Source organism: Python bivittatus, unplaced genomic scaffold (assembly GCF_059951505.1).
Source record: "Python bivittatus isolate LINGU-HERP-01145 unplaced genomic scaffold, Pbiv_v1 ctg000400_np1212, whole genome shotgun sequence".
Lineage (NCBI taxonomy): Eukaryota > Metazoa > Chordata > Lepidosauria > Squamata > Pythonidae > Python > Python bivittatus.
Genome location: NW_028277073.1, coordinates 4,541,479 through 4,564,526, shown reverse-complemented (window position 1 = coordinate 4,564,526; position 23,048 = coordinate 4,541,479). Strand labels below are relative to the sequence as shown.

The 23,048-nt window shown below is 38.6% G+C and overlaps 1 protein-coding gene across 18 annotated transcripts in view; it reads right to left on the bottom strand.

Annotated features, from left to right (window-relative positions):
- COL13A1 (collagen type XIII alpha 1 chain) overlaps positions 1-22,805 on the bottom strand; it is a 104,081-nt gene extending 81,276 nt beyond the window's left edge. For 16 of the 18 annotated variants that reach the window (XR_015796717.1, XM_088144336.1, XM_088144332.1 and 13 more), the window contains exons 1-7: positions 22,754-22,805; positions 17,569-17,604; positions 14,374-14,400; positions 11,452-11,502; positions 2,539-2,574; positions 504-530; positions 133-159 (exon numbers count right to left, since the gene is read on the bottom strand). Coding sequence is in view for 17 of the 18 variants with exons in the window: in XM_088144336.1 (XP_088000462.1) it covers positions 133-159; positions 504-530; positions 2,539-2,574; positions 11,452-11,502; positions 14,374-14,400; positions 17,569-17,589 (189 nt within the window). In the remaining variant the exon portion in view is untranslated. Of the gene's footprint in view, positions 1-132; positions 160-503; positions 531-2,538; positions 2,575-11,451; positions 11,503-12,594; positions 12,667-14,373; positions 14,401-17,568; positions 17,605-22,753 lie in introns of those variants that run through there. The other 2 variants (XM_088144343.1, XM_088144337.1) reach the window with 2 other exon arrangements.
- Positions 22,806-23,048: the final 243 nt, after the last annotated feature.

Here is a 23,048-nt window from a genome sequence, read left to right as displayed (position 1 = left end):
TCATGTGTTCTACCTGTCCATCCCTTTAAAGATGGGTCCTAAAAAACATCCCTGCTATTTGTTCTTTTTCCATGAACGTGAAACGTAACAAGCAGAATGCAGCATACAAAATTGATTTTAAAAATGTATTACCATTTCCCCCTTCTGTCCAGGTTGCCCCTGAAATAAGATAAAAAAAGAAGTGGGTTTAGTATAAACCTTTCAAATGCTAAGATCAGAAACTATTTTAGACTTCTCCTGTTATTCACCAGCTGAGAGGAGAGGAGAGGAGAGAATTTATTTTATGAATTGCTGCAAAAGGTTAATTTCTAACCTATGGAAAGTCTCATGGTATTCTGCTCACTATTGCCCCTTTGTCTATGAACCCACCCAAGCTTATTTTCCTGATCATTTTGAAATATGCATCTAAAAAGATCTGGGTGGGAAAATGTGTTTTTTTGCGGGGGGAGGGGCTCAGAGGCCAAAGAATAAGAATAAGAGCAAGGGAAAATGACTTCACTTACTGGTTTGCCATCCAAACCGATTGGACCCTAAAAGAAAGAGGGAGAGAAAGGGGGGTGGGGAGACAGAGACAGTGATCAATTGATTAAAATAGCAAGGGTTTCTTTTTACAGCATGTTTTTCTGTTGTCACTACAGCCCACCACCTTGATTTTGCAATGTTGGGGTGAGAGATATAAATACATCAAAAACAGGAAAAAAGTTAACATTTAAAATATGCATGAGTGTAGACTTTACAGAAATAGAATCTTCCACTATAATCTAACACATGATTATTAGTATGCAAGTCCCCTGGGTTTGATGATTGAATCCCATATGAATACATATAAGGTTACAACTATAGTGAGTTTTGTGATATCTTACTATGAATGAGAATGGATCATTTGATCTGGTACTAAACTGCTAAGTTTTAGCTTCCATGGACTAATATTTTCTTGTATTATTATTTTAACAGTGCAGTTGGTACATATAGCAAGGTTTGTGGGAAGGGGGACTAGTGACAATGTTTGTCATGACATTATGATAGATATGGCATGAAGTATGTTATTGCATTAAATGTCAACACACAAGTACATAAGGGCAGGATTTGTATTGTGATGTCACTGCTGGGTGATATCCTTTTCCCATCTTTGACACGTGCTGCAGAGGCGCATTTACGCATCTCATATAACAATTGAAACTCCTGCATGGCTTTTCACATGAAAGGAACATTAGAACAGGGTTCCTCAATCTCATGCTGGCTGGGGAATTCTGGGAGTTGAAGTCCACCCATCTTAAAGTTGCTGAGGTTGAGGAACCCTGAATTAGAACACAGACCCTGAATCCTTTGTGGAATATTTAAAGGTGCCAGTCCATATTCATGGACCCTCTACCCCACCAAATCCTACTGAAGAGGATTGAGAAGTATTGAAACTGTTTCAACTTGCTGATCACTTAACTGTAAAATAGAAAACAGCATTTTTTCCCCCTAAATCGCCAAATATCTTTGAGCTTTCTTCTCAGGAAAAAAGGCAGTTATTACAATACATTAACATAATTTCAGGAATGTTCTCTGTTGGAAAAGTCAAAAGACCTCAGAAAAGAAAATGGAAGAGAAAGGGAGATGTGGAGAGTTTTATATAGGGATTTTGAAGGAAGGAAGAGGATTCTCTTTATCTATGTTTCTTACCCCAAAGCCAAGTAAGTTGTGTTTGGACTACATCTGAACTGCAGTCTTTATCAGCATCTGTAGATAACATCTACAACAGGCTGATTGATTGCTTCAGAAGAAGCCCTTCAACTATAGTAATTTAGAATTGTTATGAATTATGGCCAACTCTCTACTTGAATGCAGTAGAAATCCATAAGAAGGTTAAGAAATGATTCTTATTTATATTCTTCCCATGTTTCTTTTCCCAGTTTTCTTTCCCTGCTGCTGTTAATTTCCAGTCTGATCAGTTCACTTCTAAATTGGCGTCACATGGTTAGGCAGGTGCAACCCCATGTGGTTTCTTGCTCTTCTTTCCCATTGGCATTCATTAGATTAGAGGTTCTGTGCTGAGCTGTCATTTCATTGAGCATTTATCTCTAATTCTTTTCACTGACAGAACTGGAAGTTAAGCCAAACGATTTATGCGTTTTTGCAGCTGGTTGGAGGTTATAGCATTTATTTTGTTGAATTATTGTGGAAGGAAATTCCAAGAATAATGTTGCTCGTTATCTTTATTGCAAAAATGAATAGGGGAATGCAAATCACCCCAAACCTGCTTCGAATATTGGATCTGGTTAACTGAGTTGATCTGAAACCCTGAACCAAATCGATCCACAGCAAATTCTAGTTTGCACATCTAACTGATAGGGTCATTGGGCGTAGGATTTGATCTAAAAAGATGTTGCAATTGATTGCATTTAAATCAAAGAGTCAAGTCTTGGAACAGACCGAAATGTATGTTTGTTTGAATGTAAAAAATGTATTTTATAGGGTATAATGTCTACCTGGCCATTTTCAAACCAGTGCAATAAGAGTTCTTCAGCAATTTATACTAAGGATCCTACTTACTGGAAACCCTGGAAAACCTCTTGTTCCAGGCTGTCCCTGAATAAAATGAAGCAGAACAAGAAATTAGAAGGAATAAATGAGGCTCTAGCATTTTTTATTATTTTGCTTCCATTAAGCTTAAATTTCCTCTACTTTGTCATTAGCCAGATGAAAATGGGTACACTTGTTTTAGATTAACTCCTGATTATGGAGAACAAATTGTACAACTAAATAAAACAGAAAAATCCTAAACCACCTTGTTTCATAGTGTGCATTTGTCTGTCATTCCCAAAATAATCTTTTTATACTTGGGCATGGGCATTAAACATCTATTTTTCACTGGCGATTACACCCTTGCTTTTGTGTCTTTTTCCAAGTTATAGACAGACCTACTTATATATCATGTTCCCAATGTGGCTAATTTCTGCCCATGAAATTGCTTCCATGCTCTTCTGGCAATATAGAAACCTTTCTTTCCACCCATGTGGTTCAGTTTCAGAAACATATTTTCAAGACACACAAATGATGGGTCTCCTAGAGGTTGAGCACCACATTCAATATGTGGTTGTAAACACACCCTGGAGCCAAACTAAGTGGGTAGGAAATGTATTCCTCAATCAGTATGGAAGTAACAAATTGGACAAACCAAATCAAGCAGATGTATGTCTGTCATATTGAATGTCACTTGCTGATTCCATCACATCATTACAAAATCTCAAATTTAGCATCCAGAGGTAGACAACCTAGCGACTTCTAGCTGAGGTTTTGGACTTCAACCGCCTTTTGCCCCAGAAAACAGGGCCAATGGCAAGGAATTTGGGGAGATGTAATCCAAAACACTTGGAAGGCCCTAGGTTGTCTATGTCTGTTGTGATAAAATTGGTTGGTGCAGATGTTCACTGGCAACATACCCAAACAGCTTACCATATGAAGCATTATCTGTTAATTCCAAAAATACAAACTTCTCTGGCTATGACCAAAGTGACTTGGACCTAATCTTGGAAACAGGCAGAATTTGGGCAAAGCTCATTCAGCCACACAGGACTTACCAAATACTGGATGAAGCCAATGGGTGAAGCCAATGAAGCCAAACAAATAAACAGATGAACAATACCTTTAGGAATCCCTTTTCTAATTAGAATATTTTCAGGACCAGCTATTGTGTACTTGAAGAAACACCATTTTAATAGAAGATAGGGAGCCCAGGACTGTATGAAAAGGCCATCAAAGGCAAAGAGCGGGGATGCTGGGGGCAGGAAAGAGAGATTCACCTGCCAGAGAACACACCAGCTATTTGGAATGGCAGCATTTGTGTGAGAGAATAAAGAGACAGGTGGATCAGACTGCCCTGTTCCAACAGAAGATGGGGGCCAGGGGGGGGACACGGATTACTTTTGATGTGGAACAATAAAACACAGGTGGAAGTCACCTTCTCTGCAGGCTGGGGGAGACTGAGGACAATGTCATCTCTTCCTGCCCTCCCCAAATGGTAGCTGATGATCCTCAAGGTGGGGCAAACAGGAAGGGCAGATCAGCCCCTGGTCTCAGTGTTTTATAAGGTCTATAGGATGGAGAAGGGAGCCAGTTGTCAGTTGAAGGAGGAAGCCGAATGGATACAGAGAAGGAAAAGACCTAATTAAGCCCACAACTCTCTCATGCCAAATGGTTGGGGAGAGGCTTGCTCATTCACCTTCACAAAGCATTAATTTACCCTAAGGATGCTACCTAGTATTCCAGCACCTCTGTATCCTTTTTCTGGGTATGGAGAACACCTTCCCAACATAGCGTGGGCCTGGACCCATGTCCCATTTTTATGTAGGGCTGTCTAAGAAGTATCTTCTATTTGAATTTAAAGACTTCTCTGAGTCAGGTTCATCTTCTGTGGACCACAAGGACATGGATATGTAGTTTTCTTAGCAGCAGTATGGAAGTCGTTTGCTATTGTTTTCTTCTGAGATTTTATTTTTTTCTGGGATTAAATGTAAAGCCCTACAAAAGCTGTCCATCCCTGTTAGCACCACAGTTAGATGGAGTAGGGCACCCAATGTTAGCAAATAATAGTTTTTTCCCTCCTTGGTGAGCTGAACCAAATAAAATTATACCAATAATTTCTAAATTTGCATCTGTATATGTATACATTTCACTCTGCAAAGCTGTGTCCTTTTTTGACCTCCTTTTCGTTGAGGCATAAACAGCCACCCTTAATCTAAGACCCATGAAGAATCAAAGTGAAGGAGATGAAAAAGAAAGCAGGCTTATGCAGGATTGCATCTGATGCTCAATTCCTCTTCTGATGTTCTTCAGCTACTCTTGTTTTGCACAAATGATGGAAAATGAAGGGGTCCAGGCAGAATGGCCTGTTCTGAACCCTAGCCAATTAGTTGGAACTTTCTGAATCAATTTCATGTGTGTCACAACTTCAAGCTTGCTCTCCCCGGTGCTTTTGGTGTAGTTTGCAGTGCCTGGGGTCACTTCAGAGGCATTCTTTACATAACCACATCCCAGTCCATAAAAGAAAGCTTGGAATGGTGGTTAATCAGCTGGACAATATCTTATAGAGCCTCAAAACTGATGGAAGTCTTGATCCCTTGGATCCAACTGCTTGGCTTTCCTATCTCTCTATTTATTTTATGCACAAGCAGTAATGACAAATAAATAAATATAAAATACCAGTGGGATGATGGAACCACAAACCCTGTTCTAAAAAGACCATCCGTGTTGTTCCATTTGTTTCAACTGTACTTAACTTGAATGTTCACTGTGTATTAAATTTATACCTAATTTTAAAGTCATTTTAAACTAAGAATATCTGGGCCACTTGAGCAGTATTGACTATTTATATTTTAGGATCGCTGCAGGTATGTGCTGGAGGTAGTGTTGGGTATTATGTTTTAATGTAGGATGTGCTTACACATCCCTGCAACAACAACCCTGTGAGTTTGGTTGGGCTAAGAGACAGTGACTGGCCCAAAATGATGAATTAGTATGTGGGACTCCCTAGTCCTAGTCCATTTTAACCACTTCACCACACTGGTTCTTCTATCTATCTATCTAACTATCTATCTATCTATCTATCTATCTATCTATCTATCTATCTATCTATCTATCTTAATATTATTTGTGGCAAAGTATGTCTCTGACACATATGTGTAAAAATATGCTTTTCTGGGATTTAGACAGCTTTTTTGTTTTTTAATTATGTTTGGGTGATGCCACCATATTGTATATTAGTGGCTCTGTCATCTGACTTACAGTCAGCCTACTGTCAGTATACCCTCTGGTGATGTAAAATTCATTGTCTGAACTGCCCTTCATGGCTGGTACTGCATTCAAGCCACAGGCACTCCCATCATAAACGTTGTATGCACCGGCTTGCTGTTCTATTGTTCTAATTGATATTGTCATGTTTGTTATGTATATGTTTTAATTGTTACACAATTTTTATTGCCAGATTTGGACATGACACCTAATTACAATGTAATGATTTGCATTAGCTTCAGGCTTCTGCAGGGTTTTTTTTCTTTCCTCCATTTGTTATTTTTCTTGGGTGCAGAAAAACCAGAATATACTACTGCTTCTGAATTAACTGAAGTTTCTGGAGGCATCCAAACTAGCTTTATTTACAAGCCAATTATAATGCAAATATTTTTAAAAATATAATGAACAGTGTATGACTGATTTGCGCACTGAAAATTGTTCTGAAAATATGGTAGTAGATGAAAGTCATTAATTAATCCTAGATTTACAAATATGGTTTTGGACAAAGTTTGCCACAACTGTTCAAACATTAAGGGTTCCCCACTCTGTGCTTAGGAGGTTGTTTCCTGCTGAGCAAGCAAAGGCTGCTGGAGAGATAATAGAAGGAATATAAGGCAGCCAGTCTGAGAGAGCAAGCTCATGGTATGAGCAATCAGGGAGACCTGACAGGAGTTGGGCAGTGGAGATCAGCAGATGAATATAAAGGGGTCTTCCCTAACACATTTTCCAAGTGGATCACATGTACTTGATTAATCTGAGAGCCCTAAAAGGAAATAAAAAGAAACAAAAAACCTTTCTATTGGTGGAGCAAATGTCAAAAATTGAAGTAAAAATGAATGGAAATGACCCTGGAGTTGTGACTTGTAATGCTTTTAGTATGTTTGTGTTTCTGTCTGACAACAATATGGCAAATATTTTCAGAAAATGGAACCTTGTAATTTTTTAAAAAAGGTAAAAGGATTAGAGCAACCAAAGCCAGACTTCAGCTTATAAACAGCAAAAGGATTTATTATGCTAAGCGTAATAGGTACAAACACTGAGTATAATCCTCTGCTCCGTGGGCTAGAGAATCAAGTCCAAAGGATGAGAATAACAACCCTAACAAGAACATATTCTGTACTGCTGGAACTCAGAAATAGCTTGCAGACAAAGTAGGCTGTTAGTCTCCAGGGAAGGCATAGAAGAAGCAGGATAAACAGAATATGAGAGGCTACAGCCCTGAAAAGAAGAAGTAATGTGACTGTTACCTGCAAGAGGACATAGAAGACAGCAGTTGGTGACTCCATAAGGGGAGAAACAGTGGAGTGCCTGGCTCACAAATTGTGGATTCTCCTAGGAGAGTGGAGAATGGTATCCTTTCCATCTCATTCATGGGGACAAATGCTACTGCTAGGAATAATTACATCAGAGCAGTTATTGTGTTATTTTGGACTTTAAAGTTCTAGGAAACTTTAGGAACTAGGAACTGAGCTCAGGGGGTGTTTCCAAATATCCTTTCAGTCCATGGAAAAGGACTGGAAAATGAAAGAAGAATGTTGTAGGCAATGATGTCAGTGGAAGAGGTTCAGTTTCCGGGACCACGGTCTGCATTGCCTGGATGATGGATTGCTTACATGAGATATGTGACATTTCCCAAAGATAGAGAAGAATGTATGTGACAGAAATATGTACAAATTTGATCAGAAGGTAAACTGAGCCAATGAAGGAAAACCTCCAGCACATTCTTTATTAAGTCATATTGTCTATTTTTTCCCTTTCCGTTTCCAATGACATTCACTCTCCAGGAACATTAAGATTAAAGATAAAGAAGCATACAACCAGCAAGAATTCCGACACATAACTTTAGTTTTCATAAAAAACTTGGAAAAACAGTTCAACCCATAGTTTATTAATAGCTCTTTTATCTACAATTATTTCCTATTTATAAAAAGTACAGAAGCTAACTGCTTTTGAATAGGATCCTTAATTCAGTGACATTTAATAACATTTAGTAGTTGTTAATTACTGATTACTTCTTTTCTGTGCCTTGCATAACATAGCTGAAAGAGAGCAGGAAAATATGTATTTTAGAAACATTTTGAGCTTGAAGTGGGCCCCTGTCAAGTTCAGAGCACAGCCAGAATCTTTGCAGTACCATTGGAACCCTTCTGCTAAGATCAGAACAGCTGTTTCAAACTTAAAAACAGGATCAGGACATCAGAAAACTAGATCACAGCTTTTCAGCCCAAAAGCTCATCACTGCTTGATTAAAACAGAGTGTTTCAAATTAGAAATGCTTTGCACACCAGTACAAGGCAGTGATTACTAAGAGCCATTCTTGTCATAGTCATAAAAATATCATAGTACGTTGTACAAATGCTCTCTACTTAATACATCTTGCTCAATATTCTGCAAAACGTTTAATGAAGTACCCTATGACTTTCCAATTACAGTATTAAGCTAGCTAATTAAGATGACATGTCTACTATATCGATCCACAGGCTTAAAAACAAGAGTATTAATCAGTGTTCCTCCTTTAAAATTGGTGAGATATCAAGGAGGATACCACAAGGTTCACACCTGAGCCTGGTCTTTTCAACATTTTCATTAATGATGTGGATGAAAAGGTGGAGATGTCAAAAAAGATCTTAGAATAACTGAATGTTGATCAGCAATGTGATGTGGCTGCAAAAAGGCAAAGTAATTTTAGCCTGCATCAATGGAAGAATAGCTTTGAAATCATGAGAGATAATAATTCCATTATATTTGTATTGGGTGGATGACTCCCACTAAAATACTGTGTCAGTTCTGGGCACCACATTTTAAATCAGACTCAAAGAAACTACAGATGGAAAGAAGGGCAATGAGGATGATCAGAGAACAGTAAATCAAGTCTTACACGGAGAGACTCAGGGAACTGGATATGTTCAGCTTTGAGAAAGGACGACTGAAATGGGATATAACGGCACTTTTAAAATACCTGGTGTGTCACTCAGAAGAAAATCAAAGCCTGATCTCTTTCATTGCAAAGTGCAAGGCAGGGCATGGTGGTCTTATATTACCTGAAAGCAGAATCTTGTAGATATTGGGAAAAACTTATTTAATAGTGTGAACAGTCCAATAGTAGAACCAATTGCCAAAAGAGATGATGAGTTGATATGTTCAGATAGCTGACAGACAGATTGTACAATCAGGGATGTTTTATTTTGGATTCCTGTACCAAGCAGAATGTTGGATTTGATGGCTTTAGGCAGTTTCTTCCAGCTCTAAGGTTTCATGAGAAATTTTACGACAAGGGAGGTGTCAAATCTTCCCTTTTGAAAGCTTAGCCCACTGTAGGATTGTGCTCCAGTCCTACCTTAGATTATTATTCTTTTTACTGCAATCATTTATATCTAATAGAAGTTGCATTCAGATACAAAATGGTGGCTCATGTGGTAATCCCAAATTTTATTGTACTTAAAGATTAATTATGAATAAGAATAACTTATTAAAATAATGCTTGTACTTGGATAGATAAGTTCACATCTATACCCAAGTTACAAGGATTCTATAGCCCAGTTGTGATGGGAAGGAGACCCTTTTTATGGTTGCATTGTTAAATGTCTTGAAGTTAGAAACTCCAAGACACATTACAAATGATGACAAAGGTCCAACTATATTGGTCAAAGTAGCCTCAAGGTCAGCAGCCTTCACAAGGGCAGTCAAAAAATCCAAGATGGCAGTTGCAGCAATGCAGTTGAAGCCCCACCCCTTTTGAATATGGACCTACAAACATGTGGGGCTTCAGTGGTGCTGTCTCCACTATCCAAGGTTGATCTTCGCTGCAGTTCTTTTCTACCTTCTATCTTTAGGTAATCTTTACTGTGTTGATTAACCTGCCATCAGACCTTGCACCTCAGCAGAGCATTCTGGAGTGTTTTATAGGAGCAACATGGCCATTTAATTTACCGCATTACTTCAGATCTCTTGCATGGTACAGGAGAAGCGTGGAAATACTGGGCATGCTCTCTTTGTGGGAATCAGGTCTGCCAAGTGCTTCATTGAAGCATGTTTCCTAAGCTTCCAAGGAATCTTAGAATTGTTTCCTGCATACTTTGAAAATAATTGCTGCACGGAACATATTTTTCCACTTACAAAACACATTGTACAAGCCATTATGTTAAGATCTAAATCTCAGATTGACCTAAATGATGTTTTTTAAAAAATACAGAATGCTAGGATGCCTGGAGTACTCTTAAAAAAAATCATTTGGTCATATTTGCTTTGGTGGAATACATAAAACCACCTGGAGATGTTGGCCAGGCACCAAAGAGAGATGACCTACAATAAATTCAATGGCCTATCCATTACTTAGCTTTCCAAATGAGAAAGAAAGGGAAATAGCTGCTGATCTCTCTTTTGTTTTACCATTCCAATGGCTAAGAAAAGAATGCACGAGGTAACCCGGAAAGGGTGAAACTTGGCCTCGGATATCTTCTTAGGCAGGAGACAATAAAAAGGCCAGAGCAAAAGTTCAGACACTACAGATTCCCAGAAGCCTTGAGCTTTCCCTTCCTCAAATGTTGTGTCTTTCAAGTGCTCCATAATAGAATTGTGGGAACTGCCAAATTGTAGAGAGAGTCTGTTTCTGCCATGCAGAGCATGCTGCTTTGCTGAAGCCAAACAAAAAACCCCAAGTAATGTTGACTAGCTGAAAATCTCTGGATCTGCAAGTGCTCACCTCTCTTTGCTTCCAAAAAAACCCATCTGGAAACTATTTGCCATTGCACATCTGTCCAAAGCATGCTATCATTCCAGCTCCCTTGCTTTTCTTTGCTATCAAGGTGCTCCTTGATGCTTATCACCAGCCTACCATGAAACTAAACAATTTTTGCAATCGATTTGCAGACTGAGAAAAGAACATTTCCCCCTGCCCTTCCTAGTACTGATAATTATTACAGACATAATAATACATGGCTTTTTCAGTCACAGCCCTGAACTATTTTGCTCTCCAGTAGATTTGTCCCAGTAAAACTTAGAAAAAATGTTATCTAGGGAGTGGTCTCAAATTCAGATGAAGTGGGCTTATCGTTTTATGCAACAGGGTATCTAAGAATGGATGAGAAAAGGCAGGTCAGAAGTATCTTCTAGCCAGACTACTGAAAAGGAGGTGTGTGGGGAAGAATGGGAAGGCAGATGTAGATAACATCCCAAGTTACCCACATCCTTTGCAGTTGTCCTGAACCTCCTCCTGTGAAATGGGTATTCTCTGTATCCCTCAATGCATACAGAATTACCTTATGCACGTGTGTGCAATTTTCTCATGTGATGACTTTGAATTCTTTACTCTGTTAACAGCAGGTTGATTTTCTCTGCATTTGTACTTTGCTGAAAAGCTGAGATTGTATAATTTGACACTTTGGTGCTGGTTTCTCTGTTTAGATCTAGGAATATTTCCTTCCTTTTTAAACATAGGAGAGAAAAATGCTGATAAAATCATTTTAAGATTTTGTGCTGAGACCTGTGCACTTTCTAACCAACATACTCTGCAATTTTAGTGTAAAAGCAAACTTAGCCAGTGGCAGAAACCACATCGTAATTCAGGCCCTTGGGAACAGACTCCAACAGGATCTTTGGATTCCCTAGCCTTTTTCTGTGATTCATCCACACCCTTTAAAAATTAAGAGGAAATTATCAGAGGACACAGCAACTTACTGGGGGTCCGCGGGGACCAATGATGGACATGCCAGCCTCTCCTGGAGCTCCCTGCAGGAAGAAAGAGATAGAATGTGTATGTAGAAAGGAAGACCAAAACCAAATTTTAAAAAAAAAAAACAGGTTAGAGATTAATATTAAAAAAGAGGCAGAAAAAACAAGGAGACAATTATGAAGGTAAGCAATAAAGCCAAAGTGAGTATTTAGAGTGAAAAATTCAAGGGAACAAGAACAGAGGGCTGAAAGGAACTTGTGGCCAAGGAAATAATAACAGGAAATGAAACATTTATATAAAGGGGATTAAAAAGAACAATACACACTCATATTCTTCATCATGATTAAAGCATGTTTTAACAGCAGGTCCCCCAGCCTTTTCCAATCAAGACAGGGAGCCATTTTGGATCTATCCTGAAATTGGATCAAAGCACCCCTCTGAGTTCCTTGGGAATGGAAAGTAATCTCACTTCATGGCCATAAAAACTATTTTTGGAAGCCAAATTTATCTCATGTCCAGTGCTTATTCTTCTCCATTGCAAAGCTGCCTCACTTAATCTGAGGTTTAAGAGTAATTAAGAGGTAAGCTACCTGTGTTTTGTAAAGGGAAATTGTGGAATTTGCCTTGTCAAGCAATATATGTTTGTGGGTGCACACATTCAAAACACTTTTGTTGATCTGAGAACACAGTGCTTTACACTGTCTCTGATTTTGACTGCGTATATGATCTTACAGCAACGCTATACACCTTTGATTATATTTGTAGAATAGGGCTCTTAAAAAAAGTTATTTCTACAGGGCGTGAACTACTGCAGCACAGTATCAGAAGTGGAAGAACCAAAATACCAGTTCTCACCATAGTACTTTTACAGTTTACTTCTGGTATTTGCTTTTCATGCTGCATGCCTCCCACAAGCTTCCTAAATTTCTTTCAGATTAAAGTTGATTGATCATTATCTTTACATCTGCCCTTCTACTTAGCATCTACCTAGGCTCCCTAGCCCTTAAACATTTCTCTGGTAACGAGGGTGTACTTGCACACTTTTGGGTTAATGTAGAATCAGAGGGCCACAGAGGTTCATGATCAGCTGTGAAATCAAAGTTACAGGAGACAAAGGGTATGCACGTGTGGGGCGGGGATATACATACAGTACTTCCCAACAAAGGACTCCGTGGGCTACCATTGTACAGCTACTCTGTCTTTTCTCTCCATTAACAGAACTAATTATAGTAGGACAAAAGATGGGAGAAAGGAAAACACAAGAGGACTGACATGAAATTTTCATAATGTGGACCCTCTACCCCATCCCCATTCCACTAATCAAAATTTACAAGTGAGGCCATGCCTTTTTGCATGAAAAGCCTCATACAGAAGCACTCTATAGGCCACCCAAATGCTTCGTAGACACAGATATATGGCAAGGGACAAAATACCATGGTTCTACTTTGAAGAAGAGTTGGACAAACCTGTATTTTTCTAACTAAATGATCATTTGCTGACCATTCTGGAAAAAGTTTCATTTCAGGATATATTTATTTCAGCTGGTGGACTTTACAGGCTGTATTCTGTTCAAAAACTGAGCTAGGGCCCCAGCCCAGTAGGAGGCACGCTTATGTTGGCTAATGGGTGAAATGAAAGAGATCAAGCCCCTCTCATTTTAACATATTATGTAAAAAGGCCAAAACATTTAAGGCCTAATCAGGGAATAAATTCCATATTGTGCTTTGTATGATCTGAAAGCCATCAAGCCCTGAGTCCAAAAACGGCTTTGTTCTTACACCTCAAGGAAGGGGAGAGAGTGGAATAAAGGATTCACTCTTGCCTTTCATTGCAAAACGTTTTGGCTCTGATAGGGAAGGAATGGATATATCGTTCATTCTTAATAGGCGTAAAAAACCCACAACCATGGATTGAAAAGAATATTGAAGGTTCCTCTCTCATTCGCTTTCCTCGATTATTTAATGAGGCTTTCCTCACAGATGAAATATAAAGTTTGCATCTGGGATTCTGTGAATGTGACTCAACCGATTGCCCTGAGGTGGGGCTGTCTAGGACCCAGCTGGTAGAGTTAACTACATTTCCATGTGTCATTTTCCTGGACTAACCAAGCACAGCTGTTAGCTATGAAACTGAAAATAGTTCCAGAAAGTATCAGATAAGGCCAGCTGCAAACGGTGGGTTTACCTGATCGTCAGTGCAAAGAAGCTTTGGCAATGTTAGTATAAATTATAATAAACAAATCAAAATTTCTGAAGCCTTAGATCATCTGTGGGCTTTTTCAACAGAATATTAAAAAAAAAAAAGACACCTCCCTAAACTGTCTGTTTCTTATTTGTATGCATTAATTTGTGTAAAATAAGGTGGCCTTTGTGTTTAATAACAGCCTTTGGTAAAAGGGTGAAGTCTTCTGGGGGCAAGTCCATGTAGTTCTCATGGCAAGAATATGGAAATCATAACTTCATTCTGGAGTGTCTTTCCAACTTCCTAGCCTAGCTTACAACCCAGGGAATTTTACAGGGTATAATCAAAAAAGTCAAGATGGTGACCATGACAGTATGGTTGAGGCTCCACATGATTTTTTTTTTCCCCCTGATGGTCTCCCACTCATGTGTTAAACTGGTCTGATCATGCTTAGCTTTTCAAGATCAGGGATGGCTAACTGCTTTCCTTTCTCTTGGCCCTGATGGGACAGTAATAATTTCTTGCTTGCTCGCTGGCTTACAGGATTTGGGATAGATTGGGAAGGAAACCAGGCAAATCTCGGGACCCTCAAGGCCAGGCCTACTTTTCAGGACAATCTCTATCAGCCCCAGGGAGATGTGTCACTTGCTGCAGTTTAATTCACAGGGACCATCTGTCTAGTGGCGATGGTCCACAGCTATTGACAAGCCCCATCTGAAGGGATGAGCTGGAAAAAGCTGACTCACCTTTTCTCCAAGTTGACCCTTGACTCCCTGGGTCACCATTTATATCAGTCGCAGCCACATGCAACAGGGAGAAGGGGCAGAGAAAGAGAGACACAAAACATAGGAGTCAGTGTTAAGGCACACTAAGCACAAATACACATGCATGCCAAAATGAAAAATGGAAAAGAGAAGACGAACGCTGAAACATGCATGGTTTAATGTTCACATACAAGCATACAGGGTAAAGAAACCCTGCTTTTGACTTCCTCCCATTTAAATCACCTTCAACACTTTTTTTAAACATTTGCTCTCAGAAGCTTTATCAACCAGTTACACAGGGGAAAGGAAATCTTGTTTCTGAAATGTACTTTTTACATTAGAGGTGGGAAACAACATGATTGAATGTATGTGTGTGTGTGTGTGTGTGTGTGTTCTCATAGTGTTATTGAATTGTTATTATTGTTATTCTATCCAAAAACTAAAGTCACATGTGATCATACAGGAGACTAGAAACTGTGGAAGAAGAGTTCTTTTGGGCTTGTTTAATGCTTAGGGATGTTTATAAGGGAACATTTGTTCACATAACTGCTGACCTGTTGATTAAAGTGATGCAGTCCAGGGACTGTTTTGCATCACAATTTGCTATGTGTCCACATAATATTATGAAGGTGAAAGGATATAGTACAATTGCTAGGAATAAGCTGGGGTTCAAGAATGGTGAAACAGATGGAGATATTAGCAGGATATTTGGAGGATTATCTAGGCTGGTCTAGATCTGAGCTTACTGGTAGAGCAGAAACTGGTAGAGGTCTAACAAGTATCATTGCTCCCTCTGTTTTCAGGAACAAGCTACTATTTTTAAGATGGCTTTGCTTAATTATGATGTTTCCAATTCTTGTTGGCCAATGACTCTTTTGGCCAAAGCATCCTTTTGAGGAATGAAAAACAATGACATTGTTAAATACCCCTCAAGTTTGGGCATTTCAGTGCCTAACACAACAGCACTGGATAAAAGTGCTATAGTTATAGAACTCCCAAGGAATATGGTGACTTGGCACCCATTAGTGGTGTTAGTGGGACACCAGTCATTTCTGTTCTGTATTTATGTATTTGCAGTAACCTCAGAGTCATTTGAAGAGGAATGGGGGAGGCTCCTGCTAAAGCAAAACTGGTGAAAAAGTCAAGGCAGCCAAATAGGATTGAAACTGAATTTTGCAGGGAGAGAAGTAGAAAAGGATTCCTGAACATTCACCCACAGCTGGAAAACCAAATGTGGAAATGTGTGTTTGTCCCTAGAAATAAGTGCATTTAATAATCTACCATGTGTCATCCTGTTTTGTGTTGGTGATGAGTGGTTTTCAAATGGCAATGTCAAGTTGCAAAGGCAAAATAGTTCCCTCTTGTGGTAGACCTGATGGTTTTAGCAGCATGCATTAGTAAGTTAACATCTCCTTCCCTTGCCCCTTTAAAATAGCATCAATGATATTGGAAGAATCAGTTCACAAAAAGTGGGCTCTTTTATATTCATATCATTAAGATATGCATAAAATAAATGTTCAATATTTTGCACAAAACATAAATCAGAATTATTCTGTAACTGACTCAAAGGATGTTCACTGCCCTTGAGTTGATGGTGGTGGGTTAAATAGGGGATGGATGGATGGATGGATGGATGGATGGATGGATGGATGGACGGATGGACGGATGGACGGACGGATGGATGGATGGGACTGGACTGGACTGGACTGGACTGGACTGGATTTATAAATACCTATTCCAGATGGTGCCTAGAATTTCTATATGAGCATGCATGAAGGTGTATCTTTACTTTAAAACAGCCTTTCCTTGAAGTTCTTAGAAAATAAAAGTACATAACAATCTTTCCTTGAAATTCTTAGAGAATAAAATTACCAGTCTGCTCTTGTACTTACTTCTTTTCATAATCTTCAGTCTAAAAACACTGACCTTTATTGGGCTTATACCCCATAGTGTGCCCTTGGTGGATGTGAGCTTTTGTTTTGCCCTTTCCCCTGGCAACCTTGCAAATATTTTGAATTTGTTATGAGATATTTCTGGTGGAGGGTGAGCATATGTAGATCTCTCAGTCTCCCATCATGTGATCTGAACTTTTATTCTTTTTATGATTCTCACTGCTCATGGTTGGATCCAGACATAGTTATGCTTAGAGCAGATTCACTACTCTGAATAAATTATGTCTGGAGCTCTTCTTAATTCTTTCAAATTTCTCCTACTTCTCAAGACCAGCATGCAGCTTTATCCAGCTTGTTATTCCTCAATGCACGTAGATGCACCCAGAATGTGTGGTGGATTTCTAATCACAGCTATAAAATCTGAGTTCAATGCATCTTGAGTAAAAATGTCAGTCACCTTTGTAATAATTTTTTTTGGTTACAAAAAGGCATTAAAGTTTATTCTCCCACTTTAGCATACGTTAGAAACAGGAAGAAGAGTGACGGCTACATAATATTCATTAAGAGAAGCATACTGAAAGCATGGAAGAAAAGTGTGAAGAACAAGTTGTGGAAGCTTCTTTGGGAGGTGATGTGGCAATAGAACAGATGTTAATTGTTTATTAAAAGACAATATACATGTTCTACCAATACAGAGTTCATACTGGCATTTTGTTCCATTCTAACAATGTTCTTTCTTAAGCAAAAATCATGCCTAAAATGATTACTGAACTTATGCATTTCTTATGCACTTTTTCTCAATTCTTGAAAAGAGAGAAGAAATAAAGACTCGGAAGCAACCACTGCCTGCCCAAGGCCTTCATTCATGTATCAAATCTGCTACTAAAATAAGTCTTCCAAAGAAATACTATATTCTGAAAGACTTTCTGTGACCTATGCTGATTCAAGTTTCCATGTAATAAATTTCAGACTAGTACTATTCATGATCTATCAAGGAATCATTGTATTTTTGAGCAAGAGAAAGCTTTCGATTGCAATATTATATATATATATTTGTAGTTAATATGAAATAAATATGAAAACAAATTAAGTCACAATTCTGTGCACACTTGAAGTCTTGGAATAAGCTTTATCCAACTAACTAGGGATTATTCCTAAGTAGACATATATAGGACTATAGCATCAGTAACTGAAATTTCCTCTGTCACATGGTATGTAGATCAGTTTAGTAGCAGCAGGTTTGGAAATAGTAATGACAGATAAATGGAAGTGATTTCAGACTTACCGGTTGTCCACGGATCCCCATGGCTCCTTTGTCTCCCTAACAATTAATGCAAAATCAGAGGGTAATTGGCAATTGACCACATGTGATGATAAAAAGTGACACAAATTAACTTAAACATGAAAATTTAGATAATTGTACTGATTATTTTGGATTTTATCCATATGACTAGGTGTTTGGAAGACTACTGAATTGTAAATCAGCTGCTATGATCCAATGTGGTGATATATATAAGTGATGGAGAACAGTATTTTGCACTGTTATACAAGCAGCTTTTCAGAAGTCTGTAGCTTTTCAGTTTTTTTCTCTTCTTATTTTAATTTTCCTGTAATAATTGGACCATTATTGAATACATTTATAACAACATGATTAATAATAATATTGAAAGATAGATATCCAATGTCTTCTCAGTCCTCTCATGTTATTCTACTCATTGGCTGCAACACTGGAAAATGCTTATTCATTGAGCATCTGGATAAAATCCTGTCCCACATTTGTCTGCCTATATTTGTAAGTGAGAGGGTTACAGACTTGTTCTTAGTCTTTTTAGTAAATCTAAATATTTAGAGCCTGGACTGGAATATTGTTATGTGGAACAGATATTTATATAACAAACCACATGGGTTTTGTTCAGGAAACACTGCCAACGTACAATCAAGCAAATCTTTGTAACCAGAAGACTTACAAACATGTGGAAGGAAGGAAGGAAGGAAGGAAGGAAGGAAGGAAGGAAGGAAGGAAGGAAGGAAGGAAGGAAGGAAGGAAGGAAGGGTTATGATGAGATGAGATGAGACGAGATGAGAGACAATTTGATTTCTGCATCTCATAATACTACATGCTGGGCTCAAATGGAATTGGATTATGTCCCCACTTAGAGGATTAAGAATAAGCAATAGATGCTTATGAGAGCAGGGTGCTTATAAATATGAGAAGAAATAAATTCATTTATGAGTAAGCCCTTACAGTAACGTGGTACAAGCGTCCTAGATTAACAATTCAACATTTCCTGTCTGGTGACCTATCATGTTTCTATAAAGTTTATCACCAAAGCAGCCAAATAGTATACAAAATCATGGGGAAAAAAAGGAGGGCTATATTTTGCATTCCTCTCTTAAGGTTTTCAGGGAATATGTTCTGGGCCCAGTGTTATTTGCTTGCTGGTTAGCATTTGTAAATCACATATTTTATCTAAAGGTATGAATTCATTGAACCAAACTATCTTTGCCTTATCTTTTGGAGCAGAAGAGTTACAAACTGATTTACGAAGCCAAGCAAACTTTTGATTCCTAGTGGTAGTAAAATTTATTATGGTCAATAGACTCATGATATCATAAGAGCTTAATGTTGAATGTTTCTACTGTCTGGAAGAGAATTATCTTGGATTTATCGACTCTGGAGAAGACAGAGTCTAGAATACATGAGATAATATAAACAAACATTAGGAAATAGGCAATACCGCAAGTTGTCACTTAATATTTTATACTGAGACAGAGATTAAGTTATTGGATTAGGACCAAGGACAAGAGTGTTCAAACCTATTTGTAGCCATACTCATTTTAACAAAAACTAAAAATAGATATTTTTGTTTGAGCACTACATATGTACTGCTTCATTTTCTGTTTACTATTTAGTACATTCAGATCCTTCAGTTTCATGTCTTGTTTTTTTAAGGGCTGTTACTGTATTGTTCAGTCTGTCATGTCCTCACTTTTGGATTAACCAATTAATTGTGGTCATTTCCAAATCAGTCTGGATAGATGGGTGGCCATATCAATTTGATAAATAAATAAAAATAAGATAAATTGTGATAACCATATATTGCGCAATAATGAACACTTTTCATAATTGATGAAGGACTTTTTAATTTATTATTTGAACCTGAGTGTGAAAGCTCAGCTAAATATTATGCTTTCACATAGGCCTGGCAGGAAAAAAAAAAAAATAGTCTGGTAGTGTTCCCAAGTTCCCTACTGCTTATCAAAAACCACAACTGGGTTCTATTGTCATCTACAGTATAGACTTTTGTGAGCTCACATGGGAGGAAGAAATAACATGGTTCAGTCTAAATATGAATCAGGAGGAAAATGGACCCGGGCAAGGGCAAACTTTCCCAGGGTAAACTAGCTGCATGGTGGATTTCAGCAGTTGCTGTTAGAAGGTGGCCTTCTAGATTTGGTTTCTATTGCACAATCGCTCAGCCACATTAATAGAATTTTTACAAGAAAAATAGATATATATGTTCCTAATTTCTTTCCACTTTATTTCACCCAAATCATCATCCATTATGGAGGATCTAAAAAAAATGGTAAACGACCAACCTGGTGGACAAGATGGAAAGAGAAGGATATCTAATATCGAACCCTTATCAGCAATCTGTTAGAAGGAGTGGCATTTCCTCCAGCATTGTGCAGGGATGCTATCGGCAAATAGCAGGTTCACACAAGAGGTAAAAGGGGAGGGTGTACCATGGTATGTGTGTCATGACATCAGGATGCAAATGATGTGACTTCAATACTTGTATCAGACTTCATGATGCAAATACTAAGTTGTCTCCTTTGTACAATACAGGTAATTCTCATTTAATGACCACAAGCGAGTGACCATGTGACCAGATCCAATTTTATGACCATTTTTATGATGGTTGTTAAGCAAACCACTGTGGTTGTTAAGCAAATTACGTGGTCATTAAGCAAATCCAGCTTCCCCAAAGGATGTTTTTTGCTGTATTTCACTTAACAACCACGTGATTCACTTGATGACCATTGTAAAAAAGGTTGCAAATCACAATCATGTGACTGTAGGGGGTGGTGAGACTGTTTGCAACATTGTAAGTGCGAGTATAGGTTGTAAAGCACTTTTTCCGAGGCTGTTGTAACTTTGAACCACTGTTAAACAAACATTTATGAAGCGAGGATCACCTATAATATCATGGTGCTTGTGTCATCATTTTGATGGATCAGGCAGTTTTTTGTATTGCTCCGGGCCAATTATATCATTGGGTCTAACTCTTTTGCAGCTGCCTCTATTGCGCTATATATGCAGCCTTTTCCATGCCTACTACCAAAACCAAGGAAGTGGTAGAGCCTTTTATGATTTTCTGTCCTAGTCCTTCAGCCACCTCAACTGGTAAAAGCGAAATGAATGGTGGTAAGGAATTGCATGCCTTTAACCACAGGATAAAGAGGCTGTGCAAGGTCTTTGCTGAAACAGAACATAGGTTTTTTGTTCCTCTCTGGAAGGCCAGCAGAGCATGAAAGGAGACAGAAAAAAATGACTATAATTTCTCAGATTTATATGTACAGTGGTACCTCGGGTTACAAATTTAATTCGTTCCGTGACTCTGGTCGCACCCCGAATTGGTCGCACCCCGAAGCAAATTTTCCCATAAGGTTCAATGTAATTACCGTTAATCCGTTCTGGCGTCCGCGGACAACGTGTCAGGGGCGGAAAAATGGCCACGGACCACGTGGCATGGGTGGAAAAATGGCCGTGGACCACATGGCATGGGCGGGAAAATGGCCGCGGACCACGTGGCACGGGTGGAAAAATGGTCGCGGACCACATGGCACGGGCGGAAAAATGGCCACTGACCACGTGGCATGGCGGAAAATGGCCGCGGATCCAGTTTGTACCCCAAGGCGGAGTTCGCACATCGAGGTAAATTTTTGTGGCCGGAGCTGATTGTAACCCGAAAAGTTCGTTACCAGAAGCGTTCATAACCCGAGGTACCACTGTATCTGGTTTTTGTACTGTAGCGTTCTGAAGGATCAACAATGGCGTTCTGCCACAGGTAGAAAATGAACCAAAAATTACAAGGATTCAGAAGTTTCAGATTTCCCGGCGGTATGACCTCCAAATACCTCACCTGAGGAAGGGCACTTAGAAAGCAGAGCTGGGAAACTCCTCAAAGATGCTAAAATCCGATTTCCAGTCAACATACTCTCAGATGCAGTGCATGTCTACAACACTCAAAGATGGGGAATGTGTGAACCTCCAGATATTGCTAGACTTCAATTCCTATCAGTCTCATCCATTATCATCAGTGGCCAATGATAAGATCAGTTGTAATCCCACATGTTTGATAGGCTAAGGGTTTATAAGCACAGGTATAAATCAAAGGCTGACCACTCCAAGGCAATTTCTTTAATTCTTAACCTTCCCATAATATGATGAATAGGTTGCTATGATGCTAATGTCTGAATGTGGAGGCTGGCTTCTTGCCTCATAGCAATGTTCCTGCAATTTGGTTTGGGCTAAACCCATCTTAATATCTGATGTTTTTTGTTCATGGAATTTTATGACATAAGTTCCTTAAGAAAAAATAACCCAGACCACTTAACATCGAATTAACTGGCATCTCCTTACTACTTTAGACAAAACAAATTTAATCTGTTTGATATCTAATACAGTTTAACCCATTTCACTTCATGTCTCTTCTTCTCTGGTGTTTTGACAGTCTGTCTCTATGTACTTCAAGCCAACTTTTCTCCTTTCATCTCCTTTTGGGGCGGGGGGAGGTCATGTCTTGACTGATGACATGCAGATACTTCAAAAGATTGCCTGCAAATCTGTATATATTTGGTTAGTCCTAATTAAAATATTGCTTGATCACATATTTATTCTCCATATGGATCATCCTAGTTCATTGAGATTTATTTATATTCCTGTATCAGTAAGTATATATTCCCACATGATAGGGTTTGTTCCAAAGTATCTGCAAATAATTTCCATATCTGAAATAATATTTGAACAGGCTTACAAGAATTCACTAGCTGAATCTGGAAATGCTGAGAATCTGAAATTCTTTGGCTTACTCTTGTCTGACATGCAATATTCTCAGCTGTATATTTTTTTCATGGATACACTCTTTCTGTGGCGGGGCTGGTTTGGAGAAGCAAATCCATGTATGAAAATAGAAGTGGGGAGGAAATACTCTGAGCACAATAAATTCTTAGGAAAGTTATTTCTTTGAGAGGAAGTGAATGATCCTCAACCAATGCTATGGCAGAACATCATATTCTGGGAATCGTCTGATATTAAGCCCAATGTCTAAAATGTAACCCTCTTTACAACATATTTTTAAAATCTTCCTCACTATTTATAACTTGTAAGCCTGTAGTATGGATTGCAGGTGGCAAGAAAGGAAGAAAAGAGAAGAAAAATACAAAAAAAGAGGGGGGGAATTTACCGGAAGCCCAGGTCTTCCTGTAGGACCCTGAAAAAAAAAACACAGACACAGAACAAAGGAGATGATGGCACAAAGAACAAGGGGATCTGAGTAGTGAAACAATGAGTTGGATTTTGGACTTAAACAATACCACAAAAAGCATGTATTTGATACTTTGTTCATTGGCATTTCTAGCTGAGCATCTATAGCAAGCCAAGTTGCCAGGTGGGCTCTTCTAAGCCTTTCCCAGTTAAAGAAGAAAATGCTAGGCTGGTTTGATGGATAATCTAATTCTGCACAGACAGCTTGATATATC